Below are 23,687 nucleotides of genomic sequence, written 5' to 3'. Positions count from 1 at the left end.
TTTTCCCCTCTGCAGGCTTGGAATCAAGTGCATTGCAGGGCAGCAAAATTAGCGACTTCACCTGTAAGCACTTCATTGTTCTATTTTCTTGCTTTCATTTTTTGATGGACTTCTACAGATCTCTTTTATGCAGATTTTATAGATGAGTGAAGCCAGGATAGAAAGTCTTCCTTGGGGATCAGCAAAGCATTTAATGGCAAAATTGGGATTAAAGTTCATAGCTTCCAGTTCATTAGTTTACCTCTCAGTCCTTGGGCATCACATCTCAGATGCATTGCCAATCAGAAATTGTACTCATCTAGAAGAGTGCCAGATCAATGATGGTGGGCTGGTCATAGATGGCTGGTCATTCATTCATTTATTCGGAGCCTCCAGCCATGCCTGGAAGTGGGCTAGGTGCTGCCTGCGCCCTTCTGAAGGAGATGGGGGTCAACTTTGTCAGAAAGGCAGTGCCAGCCCAAACAACGAGTTTATTTAACATGGTCTTCTGGGAATTTTGCTTGAACCACTTCTCTTTGGGGGTATTCTGTAATTTGAAGATAGATCACTTTGAAATCTAGGAACCCTGTGGCTCAGATTTGAACCAAGGAACTGGCCTCAGGAATTGGACCTTCAGTCCAAAAAGATCCTTTAAAGTTGGAGAATTCCCATTTTGAGTAGGTGTCTGGAAGCATCTGTGAGATGGCGGTCGGCAGGGATGCCTGATGGGGGAAAGGGGCTATTTTTCCATGACTAATAGATCTGGTCAAAGGTCAGAGAACAATTTAGGATTTAAAACCCATCAGAGTCGCTGAAAGAGGGGAGATGGTAAGGCACTGTGCACTTTCCTTGGACTGAACAAAGGCCGCCTCGCTGGAGCCACCCTGCACACCCACTGAGCTTGGAGGCAGTCACCCCTGCATAAGGGAAAGGAGAGGAGGGAGGCCGCTGTGGGTAGGAAGGCACTTCTGGTCACACTGCTTGTTGTTGCGCCAGTGAGGGCTGGGGCTGGGAATCCGCAGTTGCCCCAGCAGGCCTGGGTTCTAAGGGCATCTCACAGTGTGAGCAGCCTGCCAAGGAGTCGCCTGGAAGACACATTTTGTCATGACCCCTGAATGTAATCAACTATTTCACCTGATGCTCAGAGAAGCCGTGTTTGCCCCAGGGCTGCGAGGCAGAGCGGCGGTCCTGCCGTGCCCCCACCTACTCTGCGGGCCGCACAGGAATTCTCCAGGGGGCGCTCCATGCCTTAAACCCCAAACTGAGTCCCCGATTAAGCGATAAGTCCGTGGGAATCAAGCCAAATCTATGTAGAAAGGAGTTTCCTCAGCCCCCAAAAAGCCTGAGCAAAATGGGCCAGGCTAAGAGGCTTTTTCCCCCAGGATTTTTTTCAGTTGTGTTAAAACACACATAACATGAAATTTTGCCACCTTAACCATTTTGAAGCGTACAGTTCAGCGGCGTTAAGTACTTTCAGATTGTTGTGCAACCGTCCCCACCAGCCATCTTCAGAACACTTATCATTTTGCAAAACTGAAACTCTGTGTCCATGAAATAATCACTTCCCATTCCCCCTCCCGGCCCCCAGCCCCTGGCAACCAGTATCTACTGTCTCTAAGAATTTGACTACGCTGGGTACCTCATGTAAGTGGAATTGTACAATATTTGTCCTTTTGTGACTGCCTTATTTCAGTCCACATAATGTCCTCGGGGTTCATCCATGTTGTCGCACATGTCAGAATTTCCTTTCTAAGGCTGGGTAATATTCCCTTGTATGTATAGACCGCATTTTGTGTGTCCATGCATCCATCCACGGACGCTTGGATTGCTTCCCCCTCTGGGCTCTTGTGAACAGCGCTGCTGTGGACACATATGTACAAGTGTGTGTTCGAGTCTCTGCTTTTACTTCTGCGTGATGCTGAGAAGTAGGACTGGGATCATGTGATAGTTCTATGCTGAATTTTTTGAGGAACCGCCATGCTGTTCTCAGCATTGTTATATAGAAGCCCCTGTTTTGATCCCAGCCAGCCCAGAGGCAGGAGTCAGCCCCTCTTCTCACTGCAGGACATCACTAGTGACCCATGGGACTCAGATAAAGAGACCTCACAGCAAAGCATTGCACACTCAGATACGTCTGTCCTGAGTGTCCTTGGCCGCCACCCCTGGTGCCTTCCCACTGCCCCTCACGCCTCCTCCTCTCCCTCAGGAAATCTCCCTCGTCTTCTTTCAAAGCATCTTAATTACCACCTTCAGTTACTTCATCCCACCCTCGGGGTTTCACCTTTCACCTTAAGAAACAGCTGAGCTCTCCTGAGACTCACTCTTATCTGACTCAGAGAGTCAAACTCCTGCCGCTCAGGCCGAGCGCTGACCACAGCACAGCTCTCACCACAGGCCAGGGGTCACGCCGCCCCCTGCGCGCACCTCCCTGTCCCGTGGGAACACACCCTTTCACCAAATGCTCTGCCCTAATTATAGGATGCTGGAGTTACAGGCCGCGCCTCAGAGAATCCAGAGATACCTTTATCCTGCAGGGGCAACGGGCCACCCTGGAGAGGGGATTGCAAATCAGCACATCCTACAGTTGAGTCTTTGCCAGGGACAGCATTAAACCCACGCTGACAGTTGAGTCACCAGCGCCAGGTTTTAGGGCCAGCGTCTCAGACTCTTTAACGGAGGCTTAAAACTGGGAGGCCCTGCCAGGCTTCCACGTCCTACATCTTGGCCCGGAGAGAAAGGATCTAAACGGTAAAATCCTTACCTTTATTTGGCCGGCATTATTTAGCTTATATGGCGCAGTAATTATTTTATTTGTTTCTTACAGTTCTCGGAATGGGCAGTATCCAGGCAGACAGGAAAAGAGAAAAGTCCCAAGGTGATCAGGGGTGCTTTGTTCAGTCCCCATTTCTGAGGCTGGTCTAGCCCAGCCCAGCAACTACAATTAGCCTCTGATCAAAGCTGAAGAGAGACTGGATGTAAAATTCAGGCCGTTTTCTCAGATGTGCTCCGCTCTCCATGAGATGGAATTCTTGAACTTGGAAACAGTTTTGCTAACCTGTCCAATGATTTAACTAAAGTTCCAGCTATTGTTTTAATCAGTGCTGTGTAGAAACACACTTAGAAGCCTGGATAAAACATGACTCATTATTTGATCTTGGCTTTGGCCTCTGAGAAAGAGCCAGAAAATCATGCCGCGCGGAAGCTAAGGGACGGGTGTCACTGATGTGAGGCTTGACGGCCACCTCAAATGCCGGCTAAAATAAAAAAAATTGTCTACACCCCTGGAAACCAAACTGAGTCTGTGAATTGGTTTCCCGGGGGTGCCGTCGACTCGGGCAGGTGCTGGGACGTTTCTCAGCCTCCGCTCTTGGCCGCCATGCACTCTGCTGCCCCCAGCCAGGGGTCTGGGTTCCCCTGACGCCCCCGGCCTGGGGGGTGGGTGGGCGGGAGGCATCCGGCTCCCATCCTCTGGCAGGAGATGACCCCTCTGTCTGGAGGGCTCCTCAGATTGGAGGGGCTCTTGTGCTCCCCCAGAGCCATCTCTGCTGGGAGGGAAAGTCGGAGCGGAGCCCCGGAGCCGGGACAGAGAGAGCAGGAGATGCTTCAGGCCCAGCAGGGACATCCCACTCACTGTGGCGAGAGCCAGGCTCTACATGCTGTATGATAAGCTCTCTGGTTATCAAACTGGGAAGGTCCGAGGCCAAACTGCCATTTTCACAGGCAAGGCTGGCCTTCGGGAAGGACGGGTGATGCATTCTGAAGGCCCCAGGTCTGCCCCCGGAGGCTCTGGGTTCCACTCTGCTTTGGTCTCAATATTTGTATCCCACCCTCTCACCCCAGATTCATATGTTGAAGCCCTAATGCCCAATGTGATGGCGTTAGGATCTGGGCCTATGGTGGTGAGGGTGGAGCCCTCAGGATGGGCTTTTATTCCCAGAGAGGTCCCCTGCCCCTTCCATCGTGTGAGGTCACAGCCAGAAGTCTTCACCTGGGTAAAGGGCCCCCTCCTGACTGCGCTGGTACCCTGATTCCAGGCTTGTAGCTTCCAGAACCGTAACTACTGAATGTCTGTGGTTATAGGTTTCCCAGTCTGCGGTATTTTGCTGCAGTGGCCTGCAAGGACTAAGGCACATCCCAGTCCAGCCAGTGAGGAGACGAGTGGCTCTGGGCGGGGGACGTGACCCCCTGTGGAAAGGGGATGACCTGCTCTCACATCATAAGATTGCATCCTGGACCTGAGGGAGCCCTGGAAACCGTACACCCAGGAAAGGAATTCTGTGCCCAAAAGTGAGTGAGGGGAGCTGGGTGCTGCTGCCAGGCCAGGAAAGAGAGGCCCAGATCAGCAGGCCCACAGTCACCTCTCACCTGCATGCCGGCCTCCTCCTGCTCCCTCCCACTCTCCGAGCTCAGCCCTGCATCCAAGAGGCCAGCAGTCAGGTCTCTCCCCTTCTTCAAACCTTTCAAAGCTACAGCCGGCCCTCCCGGCTCTCTTGCTCCCTCCAGCCTCGTGCACCCCGCATTCTGAGCACCCCCCACCAGGCCAGCCACACTGCGTCTGTTTTCCCCGCCCCCAGAACCACGCCTTCCTACCCCGTCATCCTTCAGGCCCAGCTTAGCCCTTGCCCCCATCCCTACAGGCTGGGTGACCCCTCACCGTGAGTACCTCCTACCACAGCACCTGCACACGGCGTTCACTGTGTTTGTTTATCCATCTGTCTCCACCAAGGAGAGAGCAAGACTGCCTTCACCAGGCATGGTGCTCAAAAGCCATTTGTTGAATGAATGAATGATGAATGAAGTCTCCCCAGAGCCAGGTCTGGATTGTCCACAGCTGGAACACCCTGGAAAACCATCCCTGACTTTCCCACCCAGGCTGCGCTCGGGCCTGCGGAGAGGCGGCGAGTAGAAGGAACAGAGCATCGGCTCGTGGGTCCAAAGTCCTTCCCCACCACTCGCTGGTCCACATGGCACTCTTTGCTCTCCCACTGGGTTTAGGAGTCTGGAGCGCAGTGTGAGTCTCCTTTGTTCCCCAGCAGTGCCTGGAGCAGAGCTAGTCACCAGCTAGCCTCCCACACACTTTTGGGAGTGATTGCTAACACCTGACACCATTTTACCAAGTACGGCCCGGCGGGGCTGGCAGGGCAGTCATGGCATCTCTGTCATCAAGTGGCCTGGCCAGGGTCACAGAGCCAGCAATGCCGAAGCACCTCAGCATTTGCCGTGGAGGCACCTCCCAGGCACGGGGGTCTTCAGCTTGGGCACAATAGGTCCAGGCCCGTGGGGTGGACCATGGTCACCCCAGCCTCCCTGCTGCTACCCTGGACAGCAAGTGGGGGCCTTGCTGGGCCAACAGCTAGTCCCAGGATGATGCCCCCGTGCCAGGCTGCTGCAGCGGGACCCACGGCCTGGCTATTCCCACTGGGCCCCCCAAGACTGCAGGGAGGGGCTGGCTCCCTCGCCTCTCCTGCTGGGGTGTCCCTGGGTGAGAGAGTGGACAGAGCAGGGATGGGGGCTGGCTTCCTGCTCTGCCGTGCGCACCTCACGTTGCCTTCTGAACTTCCACCCGCAGGACACACTCACCGTCACAGGCGGTAATCGTGCTTCATTAAGTGACTGCCTGGACACCAGCTCTGGCCAGGGCGGTTGTCAGATGTGAAGGAGCAGGCTGAGACACCTGGCATCCTTAGAGAGCCCCCGGAAAACCCCTTGAGCACCCGTGTTGGGACTTCTAGACTTTTCTTGGGCTCTGAGCTTCCTGGCTTGGAAACTGATGGGCTGGGAATTTTACATCTGATGCCGAGTGAGCCCACAGACCACCCAGGAGACCTCGCTGCCCAAGAGTGAGGCGGTAACCCCACTGCCCAGGAGTGAGGGCTGCCCGTGGGGAGAGAGCCCCATGGCGCTGGGTTTGAATCAGTAATTAAGGTGCCCCTGCACCTGCAGGCTCTGTAGACAGACTCCCACCTGTGCCTTCAAAAGGAAGTGAAGCAGATCTATTCTCGGCCCCACCTTCCAGGCGAGAGTGAGGCCATTTGCTCTCCAAAGTCATTTCATGCTCCATTACCCTGGAACCCTCCTCACATGGGTTCCATCCCTGGAGGGGCCTCATGCAGCCTTGGGGCTGGGGGGACTCAGGGCCCACCTCAGGGGAGTGCCCACGGAGCGTCTGTGACCTGGTTCCCCCGTTCACGGTCCAGAGTTAGGGGTGAGTCGGAGCCAGGGGCGCCCTGCCCACCCTGGGTGCTCAGAACTCTTGGGGACGGTTGAGCACCGTGAGTGTGACTGATGATGGTGGGGGTGGGGGCATGAGTGTGAGAGAGGATGGAGAGGCCGGGGGAGGTGATGGACACTCACGGGCCTTTCCTTACATCCCCTCCCTTGCTGGAAAGTGAGGGCTCATCCCCCCGCCCTGAGTTCCTTTCTGCTCCAGCACTGAGGGCTCCGTCCACAGCTCTAACCAGCACTGCTGGAAGCAGCTGTGCTGTCCTCCTCAGTCACTGTGCCGCGGGGGCACCTGTCCTAGGAGGGAGAGAAGCCAGGGCTGCCCGCCCGCCTGGTGCCTCCCTCTCCCCCGGCTCCTGAGCCCCTTGGGGCCTGGCCAGGCCCACCGGCAGCAGAGAGCAGTGCCCCCTGAGTGCCAGGCCCTCTGTGTGGACCTGGAAACCGTCTCTCTGATGCCTGGGGCTTAGCCGCCTGAAGGGAGCCTCTGCGACCTTTCCCTGGCTTTTGTCAGCCGGAGGCATGTCTGGCTCAGGCCTGAGCCCAGGACACGGCCAACAACTGGCCAACCACTGCGGGATGGCACCTGGATTTTTGGCCCCTGGCGGCATCCCTGGGGGAGGGGTGGGTCCAGAACTTGTAAAATAAAACTCCCTCCAGAAAGGAATCGTCCAGCCCAGGGGCTCCCTGCATGGGAACAGTCCCTTGAACCCGCGTGCCGCCAGACCCGGCCTCGGTGCCAGGACACCCAGCGTCCTCAGAGAGGGGAGTGCCTGAAAAGGGTGCAGAGTTGGGTAGACATCAGAGAACAAGGGCCCAAAACTCCAGGAGTTGAGAGAACGTGTCGAATGAGCCTAAGACCTCATGAAATACAACCTTCGCACTCATTTGCCCTCAGGAGTGAACGGCCGTGTAGCAGGGGTTCTGAAGCCGGGCGGGTCTGGGTTCTAATCCCTGCTCTGCTGGCTGATCTTGGGCGAGTCACTTTTCGCACCTGTGAAACGGGGGTGGTAATAGCGCCCACCGTGAAAGAGTGCCGCATCAGATGACGTCCCTGTCCATCTCCGGACCCCAGCGAGTGCCCTCTGCCCTTGCACCTGCCCTCCTCACTGTCCTTCACAACGCCCTGCCAGGTAGGTATTTATTATCCCCACTTTACAATGATAAAACCCATGGCTAGGTTAATTGGGTTTCCTAAAGTCACAGCGAGGATGTGGCAGACCTGACTGCAAGCCCCATCTAGTTACAAATGCTATGCTTTGCCCACTCCACCTGGTGCCAGCTAATGGCCCCGGTGCATTAGAATCACCCGCAGGCACGAGTGAACTCCCAGCTCTACAGCATCCGAATTCCCAGTGAGCCCTGGGAGGGATCTGTTTTCACCCAGTGCCCTGGGTGTCTGATCCAATCAGTAGTCATTACACATTGGCCTGGAGTGTAGTTATTCCATCTGGGAGGGTGCCCATCAGAGGAGCTGGGTTTTAATTATTACAGGAAATGTGACTGCGTATAAGGAGAAGGCTAACGTCGACCCCCCTCGGAGGCATGGATTTGGTTGCTAAGGAAGTTAGGGCTGCGTACTTCCCTTTGGTAAACGTCAAAGTCCACCGTGCCTGGCAGGTGGTGACCGCTCGCTCCCTAAAGCATTTTGGGACTATATTTATTGTACCTCCAGCATCGCCCTTGTCACATGGTGTCACTGTTTATGTGTCTGTCTCGTCCACAAAGGGGGAGCCCCAAAGACAGGAGCCCTGTCCCAGGCACCTTGGCCCCACCAGTACCGGCAGCACCAAAGCCCCAGTGTTCAGTGAACCCTGTTCGTACTGAACCAACAGAGCTCTGGATCCAAGGACTGCCTGCCTCCTACAGCCCCAGGACGGCTGCTCCTCTGGTTAAGTGCGGCCATCACGCCTCCTCTCCTGCCCTCTCCCACCTCCTTCTTTGCACTGCAAGGCGGCCAAGGAAAGGAAAGCAGGCAGGACCTCCCGATTTGGGGTCAACTTCATCCCATTGGTCAACAGTCCCCGCCTCACCAGCTCTCACGCTGAGTGTGGAATGTCTGGGGATGGCACGCCTCATTTTTTATCTTATTCTAGGAGATTCTATGCCTTATTTAATCTGGAGGCTATGTGGGGAGGCACAGGTGCCAATTACACGGGCAGGATGGAGAGGAGCTTGGTTCTTTTCTTTTGTCTTTTACAATCTTTTTTCTCCCTAATCATATATAATTCTATTTTAGAAATGTTAGAAACTCCAAAAGAGTCCAAAGAATAATGTCAGTGTCCAGAACTGAAGATCTTTGATGTTTTGGAGTATTTCCTTTGTGGGCACCTTTGTTTATCCATCCTTCAGTAACCACTCAAGGGCAGTATCTAGCCAGATTAGCGGGACAGCCTTTCTCCTGCAGGAGTGGACAGGCTGGAGGCCCCAGCGACACGGAGAAGACCTAGCCTCAGGCAAAGGCGCCTGGGCTAGAAACTTGTGAATCAAACCCCAGCTCAGCCAGCAGCCCCCTGGGTGGCTCTGAGCAAGTTGTCATCTCAACATGGACCGGGCACGGCTGCCCCGATCCGTGCTATACAGTTGTTATGACACATTGCTAATAACTCTCTGGAACCCTTGACATGTGTCCCGTTCTGAAATCAGCAGAGTTTTAAATATAGGCTTTTTGACAAATCATGGCCCCGCTGACTTGAATATTTGATGTGAGCACCTATACTCAGTACAGAGGAAGGAAATCCAGGTCCAGAGCCAGGAGATGTGGGTCTGTCTTGGCTTAGCCACACCCTTACGTATAACCTTGGGCAAGGCACTTAACCTCTCTGACCCTCAGGCTCATCATCTTTCTGAGCCTCAGTCTTCTCATCTGTAAAATAAGAATAGCAAATGCCTCCAAGCCTTCTCATTTAGATACTGTACGTAAAAGTTCTTTGGGGACCACACTGGGGCTGTCATTTCACATCCCTCACCTCCATCCTTTGGGGACCATATTAGGGCTATCACCTTCACATCGCTCACCTCCATCCCCATCAGAAGATGCTCAGTGAGCCAGAGCTGTCATTTGGACGTATCATTCGGCAGCAGAGGGTAACCCTGGCCTCAGAGGGCTGTGTCTGGACACATCAGTCATGTGCTAGTCCAGAGAGCAGCACAGGCAAGAGAGGGTTAACCAGGAGAGGCTGGAATCAAGCCGAGGCCACAGAGGGGCCAGCCCTGCGGCCAGCCGAGTCCAGGTCTACAGGCCTCCTGCCCTGGCAGACCTTAGAATTATTAAAACTTGTCAGGTTTCTTTTTCCCTTTTCTAACAACCATAAACACCTTTTTGGGGGGAGGAGGGGCAGGAAGAAGGCTCTGTCTGCGGGGATCAAACACCTGCCTGAGCCGAGAAGAAAAATATCTGATGCCCGGGGATTCTTGCCACAAAGACAACCCCTTAGGAAGCTGGCATGTTTTGCTCTGGTTTTAGTTTGGGCACCAGCCAGGCCAAGGGGAAGATTTCTCCCTTCTCTTTATCTTTCAGGCTGACGAGCGGTGCGTGTTAGCAGGACTGAGGACAGAAGCCAGCAGGAAACGTCCCTTTCCCTGGGCTGCAAGCTCAGGGACCCAAGGCAGGCAGAGGTATGTGACATGTTCTGAATTCCAGACCCAGCGAGAGGGCTGAGTCCCACAGCCTCAGGGCCATTTCTAGCTCATTCCTTCCTGAAGCATCACCCCCGCCCCACCCTAGCCCACTTGGCCACCCAGTGAGGCCACCCCGAAGGTGGAAAGCTGGAGGCTGTGACCTCTGGCCGCAGGAGCAGCCTGGATCGAGCGGAGTGGCAGAAGGGCCACTTCGCCGAGCTCTGAGCCGGTGTCCCCAGAAAACGAGGCTGGGCCTCAGCCTGGGGGACTCAGGTGGCCCGAAGCTGCTGAGGAGGGAGGCAGCCCTCCCAGCCTTGCCTGGATGGCGACCTTTCCTGGATGCTCAGGGAGCCAAAGGTCAGGCCCTCCTAGCTGGGGGAGCAGCACCAACAGGGTTTGAAGGGCCCGCCTTCCTTGTACCCCCAACACGTGACTCTGGAGGATACCCTCCACTTGGAGGCCCCTGGGGGTGTTGGGAGTGACGGCTGCTTTCCCTGAGGTGAAAGCTGCAACGGAAGGTGGGCCCTGAGGGAGCTGCCAGGGTCCTCTCTGACCTTGGAAATAAGACAAGATACAGGCAGTCAGTCTCTGCCACTGAGCTGGCCTCCGGGGAGGCAGGGTGGACCGCCCGTTCTTCCAGATGTGACATCGTCCTTCTAGACCCAACATCGCCTGCCTCTGGGAGGGGCAGTGTTGACAATGAGCACCTCACTGGTTGCATTAACTGCTCCTGGGATGAGCTCATGGTGGTCAGAGACCCGTCCAGGGCACAGACCCGCCGCTGAGCCCAAGGTCCCGGCCAGCTGAGTGTTTGGCATCCTGCAGGGCACACATCCACACGGCTGACTGAATTACAGATTTTTAATGTTTCCTTGGCCACATCACGGAAAAAGGCAACTGTGAATGTGAGCCTGATGAATTGGCAGAGTCTGCCCAGGTATAGGAAAAAAACAGACCCCGGGCTTCAGATAAAACAAAGGTAATTTGAAGCCACTTTTTAAAGCTACTATGCAAAAAAAAAAAAAAAAAGGTTAATTTTTAATGACACCTTCAATGAGTTGACAGGTGACAAATTAGAAAAACAATGACGTGAAGTTTATTGTTTTGACTGAGACTTAAAACAGGAGAATGGGCATGTTGATTAAATGTTCAACTCTGTTTTCAAGTCAATCGAAAGGTTTTACAGGTTGCCTTTGTAACTGGTTAATCTTGGAAGCAAGCGGACTTGCACGTTTCAGTGGACCTGCCTGCCTGTCTGTGTTTGGGCTGCTCTGACCTCAGACTTAACAATTTTCTGGACGAATTTGGTTCTTGGACCACTCAGTATGGACGCTGTGACTTTGTCCCCGGAGGCCCACTCACTGGCTGAGCCCCAAGCCCAGTGGGCAGTTATGGCAGGGACGAGGCAAAGGGCGCAGGCTTGAGAATCCTGGGGGCTTCCTGTGAGGTTCCTTCTTGGTCCCGTGGCCCCAGTCTTGCCTGCCTTTCAGTCCCTGATTCTCAAAGTGTGGTTCAGAGAACTTGTTGGAAATTCAAAACCATGGCCCCAACCCCAGGCCTATAGGATCAGAATCTTCATTTTAACAAGATGAGCATCTTCCCATTAGAGTTTGAGAGTTTCTCCTCCTGCAGCCGGAGGAGGCAGGCCTGACAGGGCCCAACGGAAGGGCCTCCTCTCCAGCCCCACCCCTTGCCTCCCTCCCCAAAGCTCTGCTCTCACTGGTGAAGGCCTTACTCGTCATATAATTCTAGGCAGGTCGTCTGACTTCTATGAGCCTCAGTTTGCTCCTCTGTAAAATGGAGACAGTAACAGCAATGGCACGGGTCTGTGGTGGGAATCAAAGAGATCGTGGCCTGAGGGCTGGGCACCCATCAGTCTTGTTTCTCCCTCTGCGCCCCACCCCACGCATTCCGGCAACTGCCAACATCTTTGTGAATTTAGATTTTTAGAAGTCACAGAGCAAAATCAACTGCCTTTGAAAGACACTATGAATATCGTATGGTGGCTAAGAAGAACATGGGCGTACTGAGAAAAGAAATGGGAAAACGAGTATGTGTACGTTCATGTATGAATGAAGCACTGTGCTGGACACCAGAAACTGACACACGGCACTGTGAACTGACTATACTTCAATAAACAAAAAAAGAAAAAGAATACGGGCGATGCAACCAGGCAGGACACTGTTCAAATCTCTGCCCTCTCCCTTATTGCTACATTCCTCTCTGAGCCTCAGTTTCCTCTTCTGTGAAATGGGCTAACAGGAAGGTGATGGGACACTCAGAAGAGGTAAGTTGTGCACATGAAGTACCTGGCACACAATAATCACTCATTTAGTACAGATCTTGGTATTAATGTTATTACTCTTATTATCCACCCTTGGTAGCACAAAGAAGTGGCGTGGAAAGTGGGAAATATGCAACTATAAAGCATTATTAATAATTGGTCCTGCAGTTAACACCCTCTCCCTGCCTGTGGAGTGTTACCCCATACATCAGCCACGGTCGTCCCTGACCTGGTCCACTGTCCTCCTCTCAGCCAGCACACTCTGGCCGGGGCACCTCGTGCTGTTTGGCTTGCAGTGGGTCTTGACAAGAAAAATGAGCAGGGCCTGTAGGTCTGTGGCAATGATTCTCACCCCTGGCTGCGCTTTGGAAGCACCTGGGGAGTTTTAGAAAATCCTGATGCCCAGGTCCATCCCCAGATGTTGGTTTGACTGGTCGGGGGGCGAGGTCTAGGATTTGGGGGTTTCAAGGCTTTCCAGGTGATTCTGATACACAGCCAGGGTCAAGAGGCAGCTCTCATCTGGAGGACAAGGGGGACGACCCTAGAGAAAGCCCTACTGGTTCACACACAGTGAAATCATTCTCTGATTTCCAGTCCAAAGGGGGACCCACGGGGAATGCTAACTTATTATAAACTAAGAGCTTCCACTCCCAGCAGCAATCCAAAGCCAACAAACTGAATCCTTGATTAATGGGGATATTTTTTGTTCCTTTTCATGAAGACAGATCAAAGCAGTTCAGTCTCAAGAATTTAAAGAGCAGCTTCCAGGGTCCGTCCTGGCCACCTTGCGTCCATCCCTCCTCACCTCTTACATGCCCCATGAGCACCTGGTGGCGACGCAGCGTGAATCCCCAGGGGCCTCATCTTCTATGCAAGCAACTTACACTCCAGTTGCTGCAGCATGGTGGAGGGATGTGTTTTGAGATGTCTCAACATCAAAGATTAAAACCAAAAAAAAGATGTTGGACTAATCAGTACCTGAGTCCTGGAGCCGCCCTCCCCTGGCCCCAGTTATTTATCTTAACTCATGAGGACTCTCAGCCCCCAAGGGGATTTAGTTTTCAGGATTCTGCCAGACAAACCGAGCAAGCCTCTGCCTAGCCCGTGAGCCCAGGAGTTACTGGAGGCTCTGGAAGGCAGTTGGCCCTTGATTGCTGGCTCACCAGTGGCCACAGTGGCCTGACTGGGCAGGTGCGACCTGGGCGGGCAGGGCAGGCAGGGCAGCATGTGACTAGCATCATGCCAGGCTCTGCTGAGACACCACCATGCCCGAGACCAGTGACTGTCCCCTGGGTGATGGACACACAGCTCTGCACGCCCACCCACTTCTCATATGCTGAGCGATACCCCTGATGGGAGCCTGCTGTGCCCCTGGGTAGAAAAAAGGTTGAGCTGCTGACCCCAGCTCCCAAACGCACACCCAGTGCTCGCATTAATTCCACCTGGATGCCCTCCCAGCCCAACTTCTGGGTCAATTTCTGACTCAGCCTCCAAGGCTCAGCCCAAAGCCTTCACCGCAGGCTGATCAGCCACAAAGAGCAGCCCTGGGCACCCGTGTTCACTGCTCAGCATTAACAGAGCAGTGATGGGCTGAGCCCAAGCTCCACACCGCAGTGCCCACCCAGCTCTGCCCTGTGCTCGCCCCATACAGCCCTGCCGTCCCGCATAGCGCCAAGGGGAGGGGGGCCGTGCACGCTTGCCAAACGAGCAGTCACAGGACTGGCTGGCAGCTTGGGTGAACGGCAGGGTGAGAGGGTTTCAGAGAGAAAGACGGGCAGTCACAATCCAGGGGCCCCCTTAGCAGTTCAGAAAGGATAGTATGAGACCTTGATTCCAGGAGTGGCCTTGGGGAAGGCCAGGGACACCTTCAGAACATGGGCTCAGGTTTTCTGTAAATACCTGTGGTTAGGAGCGGATGGACATATGGATCACACGTGCCCACAGAGTAATTAATGAGGCCTACCCTTGATGAAAGGGGAAAATGTGCAGCTGGGAGGGGCAGAGATAGGGGAGAGGCAGAGACAGATGGAGGCAGAGAAAGGGACAGACAGAGGGACGGAGGTGGAGAGACAGAAAGGGAACGGCGCCTTTTCTGGGGGTTCGTGGTGGGACAGCCACTTACCAGTTCCTTCCTGAGCCAGGCGATAGCCTCGTCGATACTCTCAAAGCCCTCCAGCTTGCCCGCGGACTGGGGCCCGCCGGCCTGGCTGGCTCTCCCGCTGGGTGGGGGACGCTGCCTGGGCGCTCTCGGGGGGAGCAGGGGCTCCTCCTCCGCACAGCCGCCCTGCTCGGCAGCCGGCCGCGGGAAGGACCATGTCTGCTCCTCCAGCCTGGCCTGCCATTCCAGGTAGGAGGGCCTGCGGGTCTCCAGCCTCAGTTTCTCGGTGAGGGCCTTCAGGCTCCGGAGGTGGTCGTCAGGAGGTGGGGCTGCTCCTGCCGGCCCTTCTTCCCCACTTTCCGCTTCTTCTACTCGGATCTGGGGCACAGACATTCTAGAGTCTGCCCAGGGCAGCCAGACATGGGAGGTGGTGGAGGGGGGCGTGGGAGTCTTGGTGGGTGGCGAGGTCGGTCCTGCTCTGGAACGGTCTCATCCAGCTGGGGCCAAGGCTCCCGAGGGCATCGCTAGGAAGGGAGCAGCTCCTGGGGGGTCCAGAGGGACGGAGGACGAGCTGCAGAGTGTCCAATGGAGCAGCTGCGGGCGTTCGGGGTTTAAGATGCTTTCCGGGGGCCTGTGGGCGCCATGCTCTGCAAGAGGCAGGAACAGACAAGTGTTAGCAGGAATCTTTGGGGGCAGCTTTGCCAAGAAGATCTACCTGTGCTGGAGGCGCAGGCAGATCAGAGACTGGCGGGGGTGCAGGACAGAGCCCCCTCCTCTCGGGGAAGGGCGGGCGGTGAGAAGCTGCTGGCTGGTGAGAGAACTGCAGGAAGGATTGGGACGATGTCAGTACTGACCCCTCCCCTTGACGAGGTCTCAGGAGGGGACAGAGGCGCTCAGAGAGGTTCCATGACGGGGCTGCTGACTGCTAGTTCAGGACTAGAAGAGAGGCCATTTCAGAGCTCTAACTTGATGCAGAAAAGTTAATAAATCAATACTCTGTACAGTGTCTCACCATTTATGAAATGATTTCACCTCTGTGATCTCATTTAATCCTCATTAAGTTTTTGTCCCCCATTTTTACACACGAGGAGCCTGAGTCTCCAGAGGTTGAATGATACCCAAGAGCTCCCAGCGATTAGCAAGGACAGGCCAGTCATCGACTCTGTGGACTCAGGTCTCTGAGCAGAGGCTGCCTGGGCGAAAGGGGCCCCATGCAGACGCAGGTGAGCAGACACAGGGGCACCTCAGGTCCAGGGACCCCGACCCCACCCCGCTCGCCCACCACAGCCCCGCCCTGGGCTCCAGCTCTTCGGGGCGAGCCCTACTCAGCACACTCTCAGCTTCGTCCTCCAAGAACAACACCTTACCTCACCTGGTCAGACGAGGAAGCAAATAAACCTGCAGTAGCTGAGGGGAGAGCTGACTGCGCTCAGGTGGGTTGTTAAACAAAGCGAGGCCATGACTCACCGCTCTAGAAAGGTGGTTCTCACGTTCACCTAAAATGCCCACACAGGGAGGAAGTGTGAGCCAGGCCCCCACCCCAAAATGTTGGGGCACAGGGTAGAGGAGTATCTCTGAGTCAGAATTAGACCCCGAGCTCCCAGCCTCCGCATCCCACGGGGTCCGGACAAGAGATGGACCATCAGAGTAGGAGACACTGACTTGGGCTAAGGAGAGAAGTCCTTGGTTTTCAGAGTAAGTTTTAAAAACCTGTGCTGCGGGCATGTGGCTGTGAAAAAGAATGGAGTTGAAAATGGAACAATGTCCAAGAGAAAGCTTACATGAAAAAAAAAAATATTAACAGCCTGGAAGGGATGCCACCCTTGGTGTGGAAAAGGCGGGAAGAGGCTTTCATTGACTTGCATGTGCCCGAGGAGAGAAACTGAAGCTGACTTGTGATTGCTGGTCTGGGGTGATGGGAACTGGGCATGAATGATGGCAGGCAGGCTGGGAGGGGCAACATCAAAACCCAGGCTGGACCACCAGGGAGGCGGTGGGTTCCTCTCCCACCGGGGCTGGGGGATGCTCCGGAAGGGCAGAGCTTGCTGTTTTTTCTGGACGGTTTCTGCCTCCCCTTCCTGCAGTGGCCTCTGACCAGAGGGATGCTCTGAGCCTGTCCCCAAGAATGAGAAGAAATCTTCCACCCTAACCAATGGCAGAGAGACCTAGCGCTCACCTCCCGCCGCACAGAGGAGAACCCCTGAGGAACTTCCACAAACATGAGCCCCAGGCCCGTCCCAGGGGTCCTGATTCAGTTACTCTGTGGCCAGACTCAGGTATCATATTTTAAAGCTTCTCAGGTGATCTGAGATGACCAGGATTGAGAACCACATGTCTTGAGACAGAAGCACTAGACTTGGGATCAGATGGTCCCGCCGTAGGTGCTGTTAGGCTTGTTGAGCCTCAGTTTTCTCACCTGTAAAATGGGGGTGATATCAACCTCCTAGGTCTGGGGCTTCGGCAGAACTAAGGGTTTGAACACACTCTGTAGGCTCAGCATACCCTGCAAACGTCGGGTATTCTCATGGGGGTCTTCTGTGCAGCTGCGCCATCGCATAGGCTTCTTAAGAATCTCTCCAAATCTAAAGACCTATTAGCCGCCGTCTGGAGCCCCTCCCAGGCGCCGTCTGCCTCTTTGCTGAGGTGCCAGAGTCTGTTCTGAGCGGTTTTTAGGGGTGGTTTTACCCTACAGGGCGTCCTCCACCGACAGAGGAGCGCTGGTTATCTCCAGTGCAGCTTTTTGGAGAGGATCTAATTGCAGACGAGCTCTGCGGTCCGCGAACAGGAGGAGCTGCTGGGATGCACGTCCCCCTCCCTTTCCGCCCGCTGCGCGCTCCCTGTAGATGGAGAGCCTGCTAGGAAGGGTCTTGCTTCCAGGGTGGGAAACAGCCGACACGACCCGCCTCTGCAGGGCCGCCTCCTGGGCTGGGGGAGCTTATTTTAATTAGCAGTTTCTAAATCAGTTCGAAGACCTGCACAGACGGTGTCGGGCGACTTGGAGGCACCTGTAGGAGCGGGTGCGCTGTGAGCCAGCTGATGCGGGCCCTTGACCCTGAGCTTCAGAGAGAGTACATAGCCCTAGTGTGACCATCCTCTTGGAGCAGGCGGGGTCACCCTGTGTCACAACTGGGAAAATCAAGCCCAGGAGGGTTAAGGGATTCAGGTCAGCCTCTTTCTACTCCAGAGGGCGTGGACCTTCCTTGGGGTCAAACCCCCTCCGGGCACAGTTCTGTGATCTTGGGCATGTGGCTTCATGGCCACTCTGTGCTTCTGTGTCTTCTTCGGAGAAGTAGGGGTAACCAGGACTGGCTACATAATTTGCTGGGCTTGGGGCAAAATGCAACACAGGGCTCCTTGTGCTGAGAATTTGAAGACAGTGACAGCAGAGCTTGAACCCAAGCACAGGGCCCTGTGGGGCTGTCTGGGTCCCTTGCTTAAAAAGCTGGCCCAGGGGGTAATAATACTGACTTCACAGATCATTTTGAAAGGTAAAGTGACAAACATCGAGCCCTTAACAGTGCCGGGTCTACAGTGAGCCCTACACAAAGCGACACTCACTGGGGACTTGGCAAAGGCAGAGAGCCCGGGGAGGGAAGACAGTCGCTGTCAGACCTGGGACGTGGGGCATCTGGAAGAACAAGGCCAGACAGTAATCCCACCAGGCCCAGGCGTGCCCTACCAGCAGGCCACCGAGCTGCAGGGGAACGCAAAATTCCCGCAGCAGAGGACGACCTGCGAGGGCGCTTTAGCCTTTCTGCAGCAGTGATGTGCCAGCACCCGGGACCCACGCCGCACACAAGGACTGCTGTTCAAACATGCTCCTGGCTTGCTCTGGGCCCACGGTGGCTGCACAGAGGATGCCAGACCAGCTATGAGCTAATTCCTCTGGCTGCTGGGGGAGCCAGGTGGGTGCAGCTCAGTCATCCAGCCAACGCCTCGTCTCATTATGACCTAATCTGCCACTTGGACCACTTCCAAACCCACTTCCTAGATGGGCTCTGAGGGCAGGGAAGGATGCAGGGGGCTGCTGACCCGTTCCCTTTCTTTGTCTCTTTCTCTCTCCCTCTCTCAAGGGACACTCAGCTCGGTCCCTCTTGCCCTGTGTTCCCCTAAGAAGCTCGAAAGCCAATCTCTCCGTTTCCACAGGCTCACGTCTGCTCCTTCCAGCCTGGGGTTCTCCCCTAGAATTGTCTCATTGTTTCTCCATGATACACACAGTCTTTCAACACTGAACACCACGCCCTCTCACAGCCCCTGTGACTTTGCACAAGCTGTTTCCGCCCTTCTCTGCCTCTGTTCCCGGGGATTTTCTCCTTCAGTTCTTCCTTGATTGCCCAAGTTGTGTGTGCCCCCGGGGGGCAACGAGAGCACATGGAGGAAACAATAATATCACCACAACAGCATTAGCTAACACTTGCTCAGAGCAGATCACACCAGGCACTGTTCTCAGAGCTTTCAGTGCACGAACACATCTGATCCTTACAAGCCCACGAGGCAAGTGTTCTCATCATCCCCATTGCACAGGTGAGGAGACTGAGGCCCAGAGGTCGAGCAGCTTGGCCGAGGTCACAGAACTAAGTGTGGAGGTGGGACTTGAACCCCTGCAGTCCGGCTCCAGGCTGGCTCATAACCCTGGGCTCAGCGGCCCTCTCAGGTCTCAGCACTTCTACCAGGAACTTTCTCGATGGTCTCCTCTACTGGACCCTGAGCTCCATGAGGGCAAGGACGGGGCTTTGCATCCTGGAAGCCCCAGCCTTCCTGCTCTCTTTAAATGTTTGTGGAATGAATGCGCGAACAGAAGGGCTTCCCTGCCCCGGCAGTCTGCTCGCTGTGGCTTGTGCTTGCTCAGGTCTGGACGGACTCATAGAAGCAGAGGGGACCTGGGCTTCCCCACCTGTCCCCGTGAGACCTGCTCAGACCTCAGGGTCCCAGACACAGGCTGTCAGGTCCTAGGAGACCCTGCATCGGGTGGCAGGACTGGGCGCTGGTGCAGAGAGGGCGCTCCAGCATCTCAGGGATACCTTGGGGGCCTCCTCCATGTCTGGCATCCTCAGGTGAGGTGATTTCTGCCCTGTGTCTCTTCTGTGCCCTGGAAAGAGCATGCCTGTTTGCTGTGAGGAAGCCACCCTCTGGCCTCAGGGTGGTCACATGGCTCAGACTGGACCAGTCAGAGCCCTCCTGGGTTTCTCTGCCAGAATCATCCAGGAGCTGGCCGTGTTCCTGTTCCGTGCTGGCCCAGGGCTGCTGGGGGCCAGCTTGATCACCACAGGGAGAAGGTCTGCCTGGCAAATGAAGCCAAGTAGACGAGATAGTTTGATGCCCTTAGCTGGGTCCTGTGGGAAGCAGCCCCACCTGACCTTGATTATAGAACCTACGTAGCTTCCTCTTTTGCCTGAGATCTTTTGAACTGGGTTTTCTGACATCTGTAACCAACATAAGCCTGTGTTGGACAAAGAATACAAAATAACACAGTAGATATTGGTTGATATTCGAGCAGGAGACTTGAGCTTGGCCAGTCAGATGCCGCGCCCAAGGTTCTGAATCTGGTGCGTGTGAGGCCAGGATGCAGGGGCATCAAGACTTGGAGGCAGATGTCAAAAGCATCATCTTAGTCAAACCTTCCCTGCTGAAGGACTGTGGGAGGATATAATACTGTGATGTACCAAGAAATATATAGCTGGGCTCTATCCCTGGTTCCTGACACAGAGCTCCTAAAACTCTCGTAATTTCCCAAGCAGTGAGAGTGATAGGAGTATTTTTTGTTATAATATCCGGGTTTTGTCCCCAGTTCTTCGAAGAGCTCCAGCAATAAGGTGAAAAGAGTGTCTTTTGTTATTCATAACAAGCCTCTTTCTACCACACCTGAGTTTGTGTTAACGAGGTGACTTTTGGAAACCGCTCAGGATGGGGGCTGGTGGCCAGGGGAACCAACCCTCAGTTAGAAGGTTAGAACTCTCAGCCCCAAGCCAGACCTCTGGGGAGGGGAGAGGGGCTGGAGGTTGAGTCAACTACCAATGGCAAATGATTTAATCCATCGTGCCTGTGTAATGAAGCCCCCAGAGAACCCCAGCTGCAGGGTTTGCAGAACTTCCAGGTTGGTGAGCACAGAGAGGAGCTGGGAGGGTGGGGCCCCGGGAGGGGGCGGGGCAGCTCTGCACCCCTCCCCCCATGCCTTGCCCTCTGTATCTCTTCCTCTGGCTGGTAAATATTAGTACCCAATGTTTCCCTGAGTTTTGTGAGCCATTTGAGCAAACAACTGAATCCGAAGGAAGGAGTTGTGGGCAATTTCTGATTTACAGCCAGTTGGTCAGAAGTACAGGTGACAGCCTGGGACTTGAAATTGGCATGTGAAGTGGGGGACAGTCTTGTGGGACTTAACCCTTAACTGGTGGGATCTGACACTAACCTTAGGTGGAGAGTGTCAAATTGAGTTAAATAGCAGAACACCCAGTTCTGCAGAGAACGAGGGAATTGCTTGGTGTGGGACACTCACACATCTGGTGTCAGACGTGTTCTGGGGGTGTTGCATGAGTAAGAACCTAGCACCCCGATGAGTGGGTCTCAGACAGATCCTCACAGGGCCCCTCGCCTCTGTTTCCTGAGCTGCCCTGATCCTGCCTGTTTTCTGCCTTGGTTCTCTACCTCCTGTCAATTCCGTGTACAGCTGACAATAACGTGGCTTTCTGTTGCTTATAACCAAGAGCCCTGACCAAAGTGAAGGGGAACATGCAGTTCATCTGGGGAGACACAACACATGCATAACTGAGGGCTAAGCAGTGTCATAAAATAAAGTGACCACCCAGAAAAGCTCCCCTCCCCACATCTCCACGTCCCTTCCAGGGGGCGGTGCCACCTGCAGGCGAGAACCACAGAGCGGATGGCCCCGTCCGCTCTCAGCTTTTGCTAAGAGGCTGTCTGCATTCACAGCTGCTGTTTCCTAACTGACCGCGTACAGCAGGCAGCGCTTGACGAGGACGTAATGACAACTTTCCACACGTGTGAGTTCACACTTGCGCTGCTCCTTCCAGCAGAAGTGCCGCCCGTGGCTCCCTGGTTTTAGGCTTGGGGACGCACAGCGCACAGGCTCCTTCGTACACGTGCGTGAGGCCCCGCCCGCCACCCAGGCCACCCAGCCGCAGGGCAGCGGGTGATGGGAAGGGGCTGGGGGGCCAGGAAAGGCAGGAACCAATCCTTCAGACATCCCGCCCCTGCCAGACCTGCCTCGCTGAGGAAATTCAGATCCCATGGGGGCCTAAGTGACAGGGTAGCCAATTCTTCACTGCAGAAATGTCCCCGCAGGAAACAGACGCCACGGCGGGCCCGCTCCAGGCGGGCAGTGCCTCTCGCTCTGTACCCGCAGCTGGGCTCAGTTACCTTCCCCCGCCGTGGGCCTCAGGCTCCTGAGTCAGGCAGACTGATCACTCCCCAAAGAGAGCAGCGCTGGGGGCCTTCTGCCCGTGTCACCATGCCGAAAGCCCTCATTAGAGAGACTCAGGCCCTGGGCTCAGGGGCTGCCCAAGGACGGGCAGCGTCTTGTGGGGAGCAGGGGGCGGCAGCACCCACTCTGACCTCCAGGTTTAGCAGAGCCAGGCCCACCTCTCAGCAGGGCCCCACAGCCCCACCTTGTACCCACAGGCTGGGACCTGACAGGGGGCCCCAGGTCCCCAGGCTGCGAGTCCATACCCTGGGACCAGAACCCATCTCTGGTGGGAGCTGTGAGACTGGGAAGTCAGCTCGCCTCCCCTGCATGGGTCTCAGCCTCTCTTTGGAAAATGGGGTTGTCTTGAAAGGAGAGTCGGGGAGAAGTTCAGTGGACCCTGCTGTGTTATAAACTTTCAGGGCGGCTCAGGCCACAGCTCACACCCGAATCTTTTTCTTTCCTTTTGTAAAGCATCTAATCCCTTTTTGTTCCAGGTGGGTGATGGGTCAGTAGGCCTGGGACGCAGAGATGGAGCTGTGACCAGACAGGCTTTTCCATCTGTGTTTAATCATAAAACCTTGGTGCTTATCTTAAAGGGAGATCCCGAGGCGGGGCCTCAGGTCTGATGGAGGCTGTGACATTTCCGCCTGGGCTCTGTAGCCTCGGGGAGTCCTGATGACTGGGGCTGAGACACTGGGTGACAGTCCCGCGCCCCATAGAGTGGCCAGGAGCCAGGGCGCTTGGAGGAACTGCCAGAGAGCCCGTTTTTCTCGCCTCCTCTGAGGTTGCCATGGTGACCGAAGCAGGAGGGGACACCCGCTGGTCTGGCCCTCCACAGATCATCCTTTCCCAACTCATCTTTATTCCAGGGCTTGGTCAGGGCTGGTGTTGGGAGTGCCTGAGATGCAGGAAGACACTGCGCAGAGACAGACCCTTGGCACCAGCTGTGTGTGCGTGGTGTGGGCCATTTGAGTTGGGACATCTTGTGGGGGGGCTTTTTTGTTGCATGTACGCTGGGTGTGCGGTGGGGGATGCTGGTAAGGGAAGTGGGGGTGCTATTGGGGTTCTTCCCACACACCCATGTTGTACCCCTTAGCAGAGGGCATGCCCGCGGGGGCTGCATTCTGTCCAGTAGGAGAACCTTCTAATTCCCACTTCCTGGGAGCCATCTGTTTGCTGCCCAGATCACTCCTCCTGCCACAAACCATTGTGAGACTCCAGCGAGCCCTTCTGAGAGTCCGAGGTTGTGCTCCGCTCCCCCAAGCCTCGCTCTGTCCACTGACCCTCCCTGACCTCAGGCTTCCATTTCACTCCCGTCTACCCAGATGCTACCTCCACAGAGCCCAGCTCCGACCTGCCCACTGAGCTGTCCCTGCTTCCTTTTTTTTTGTAGTTCTTCTCACTCACAGAACTAGGATGTCACACGTTTTCTTGTCCTGCATCTCGCTCACGGGAATGTAAGCCCCATGAGGGCAGTGATTCTTCTTGTTCACAACTGTGACCTTAGCGCCCAGAAGAGTGCCTGGCACATAGTAGCTGCTCAAGAAACCTGCTGAATGAGTGATTGAATGGATGAATGAAGGAAGGAGGACTTTCTGGTCTGTTGGTTTTATCCCTTTGTCCATCCATCATTGGCCTTTCGGGAAGCTCCCTTCTCCCTGGGTCCAAAGCTCTACTTTGAAGCTCAGCTGAGAGCTGGCCTCGTCTCCAAAGCCCTCCAGAACAGCCCACCTTCCAGGCTGTTCTCTGAATGCTCCCAGCACTGGCCTCAGTCATGCTCACTGCACACTAGCCTGTACGACCTTGAACTGGCAGAGAGTCCTGCTCCCCAACCCCTGTCTATCTCCTCGATGGAAAGGGCATTAATTTCTCTTTTGTATTCCCAGCACAGAGCTCTGCAAACAGCAGGCGTTCAATAAATGCTGAGGACGGCGGTGCTGTGAACCAGTGAATAAACTCTAGCCGGAGCAGTCCACACCTCCAGATGGTTTCCTGCCCAGTAGAAGACCTCCTCCAGATTCAAGGTCAGAATGGTTCTAGTGAGTCTGAATGGAGGCTGTGGGGGT

At 55.1% G+C, this 23,687-nt stretch overlaps 2 protein-coding genes across 3 annotated transcripts in view; one reads left to right on the top strand and one right to left on the bottom strand.

The window, feature by feature from the left end:
• The window catches only part of FAM167A (family with sequence similarity 167 member A), a 36,500-nt gene that overhangs the window by 4,652 nt on the left and 8,161 nt on the right, over window positions 1-23,687 (bottom strand). The window contains exons 1-2 of one of the 2 annotated variants that reach the window (XM_032470818.1): window positions 15,214-15,826; window positions 14,226-14,848 (exon numbers count right to left, since the gene is read on the bottom strand). In XM_032470818.1, the coding sequence (XP_032326709.1) occupies window positions 14,226-14,594 (369 nt within the window). In that variant the 5' untranslated portion in view covers window positions 14,595-14,848; window positions 15,214-15,826. Of the gene's footprint in view, window positions 1-14,225; window positions 14,849-15,213; window positions 15,827-23,687 lie in introns of those variants that run through there. The other variant, XM_032470817.1, reaches the window with a different exon arrangement.
• BLK (BLK proto-oncogene, Src family tyrosine kinase) overlaps window positions 14,329-23,687 on the top strand; it is a 78,683-nt gene continuing 69,324 nt past the window's right edge. The window contains exons 1-2 of the mRNA XM_032470816.1: window positions 14,329-14,450; window positions 23,508-23,645. The gene's annotated coding sequence lies outside the window, so the exon portion shown is untranslated. The remainder of the gene's footprint in view (window positions 14,451-23,507; window positions 23,646-23,687) is intronic.

The sequence above is a fragment of the Camelus ferus genome, chromosome 31, assembly GCF_009834535.1.
Source record: "Camelus ferus isolate YT-003-E chromosome 31, BCGSAC_Cfer_1.0, whole genome shotgun sequence".
Taxonomy (NCBI): domain Eukaryota; kingdom Metazoa; phylum Chordata; class Mammalia; order Artiodactyla; family Camelidae; genus Camelus; species Camelus ferus.
The sequence above is the reverse complement of the archived record's forward strand: the minus strand, read 5'-3'. Positions and strand labels throughout refer to the sequence as shown.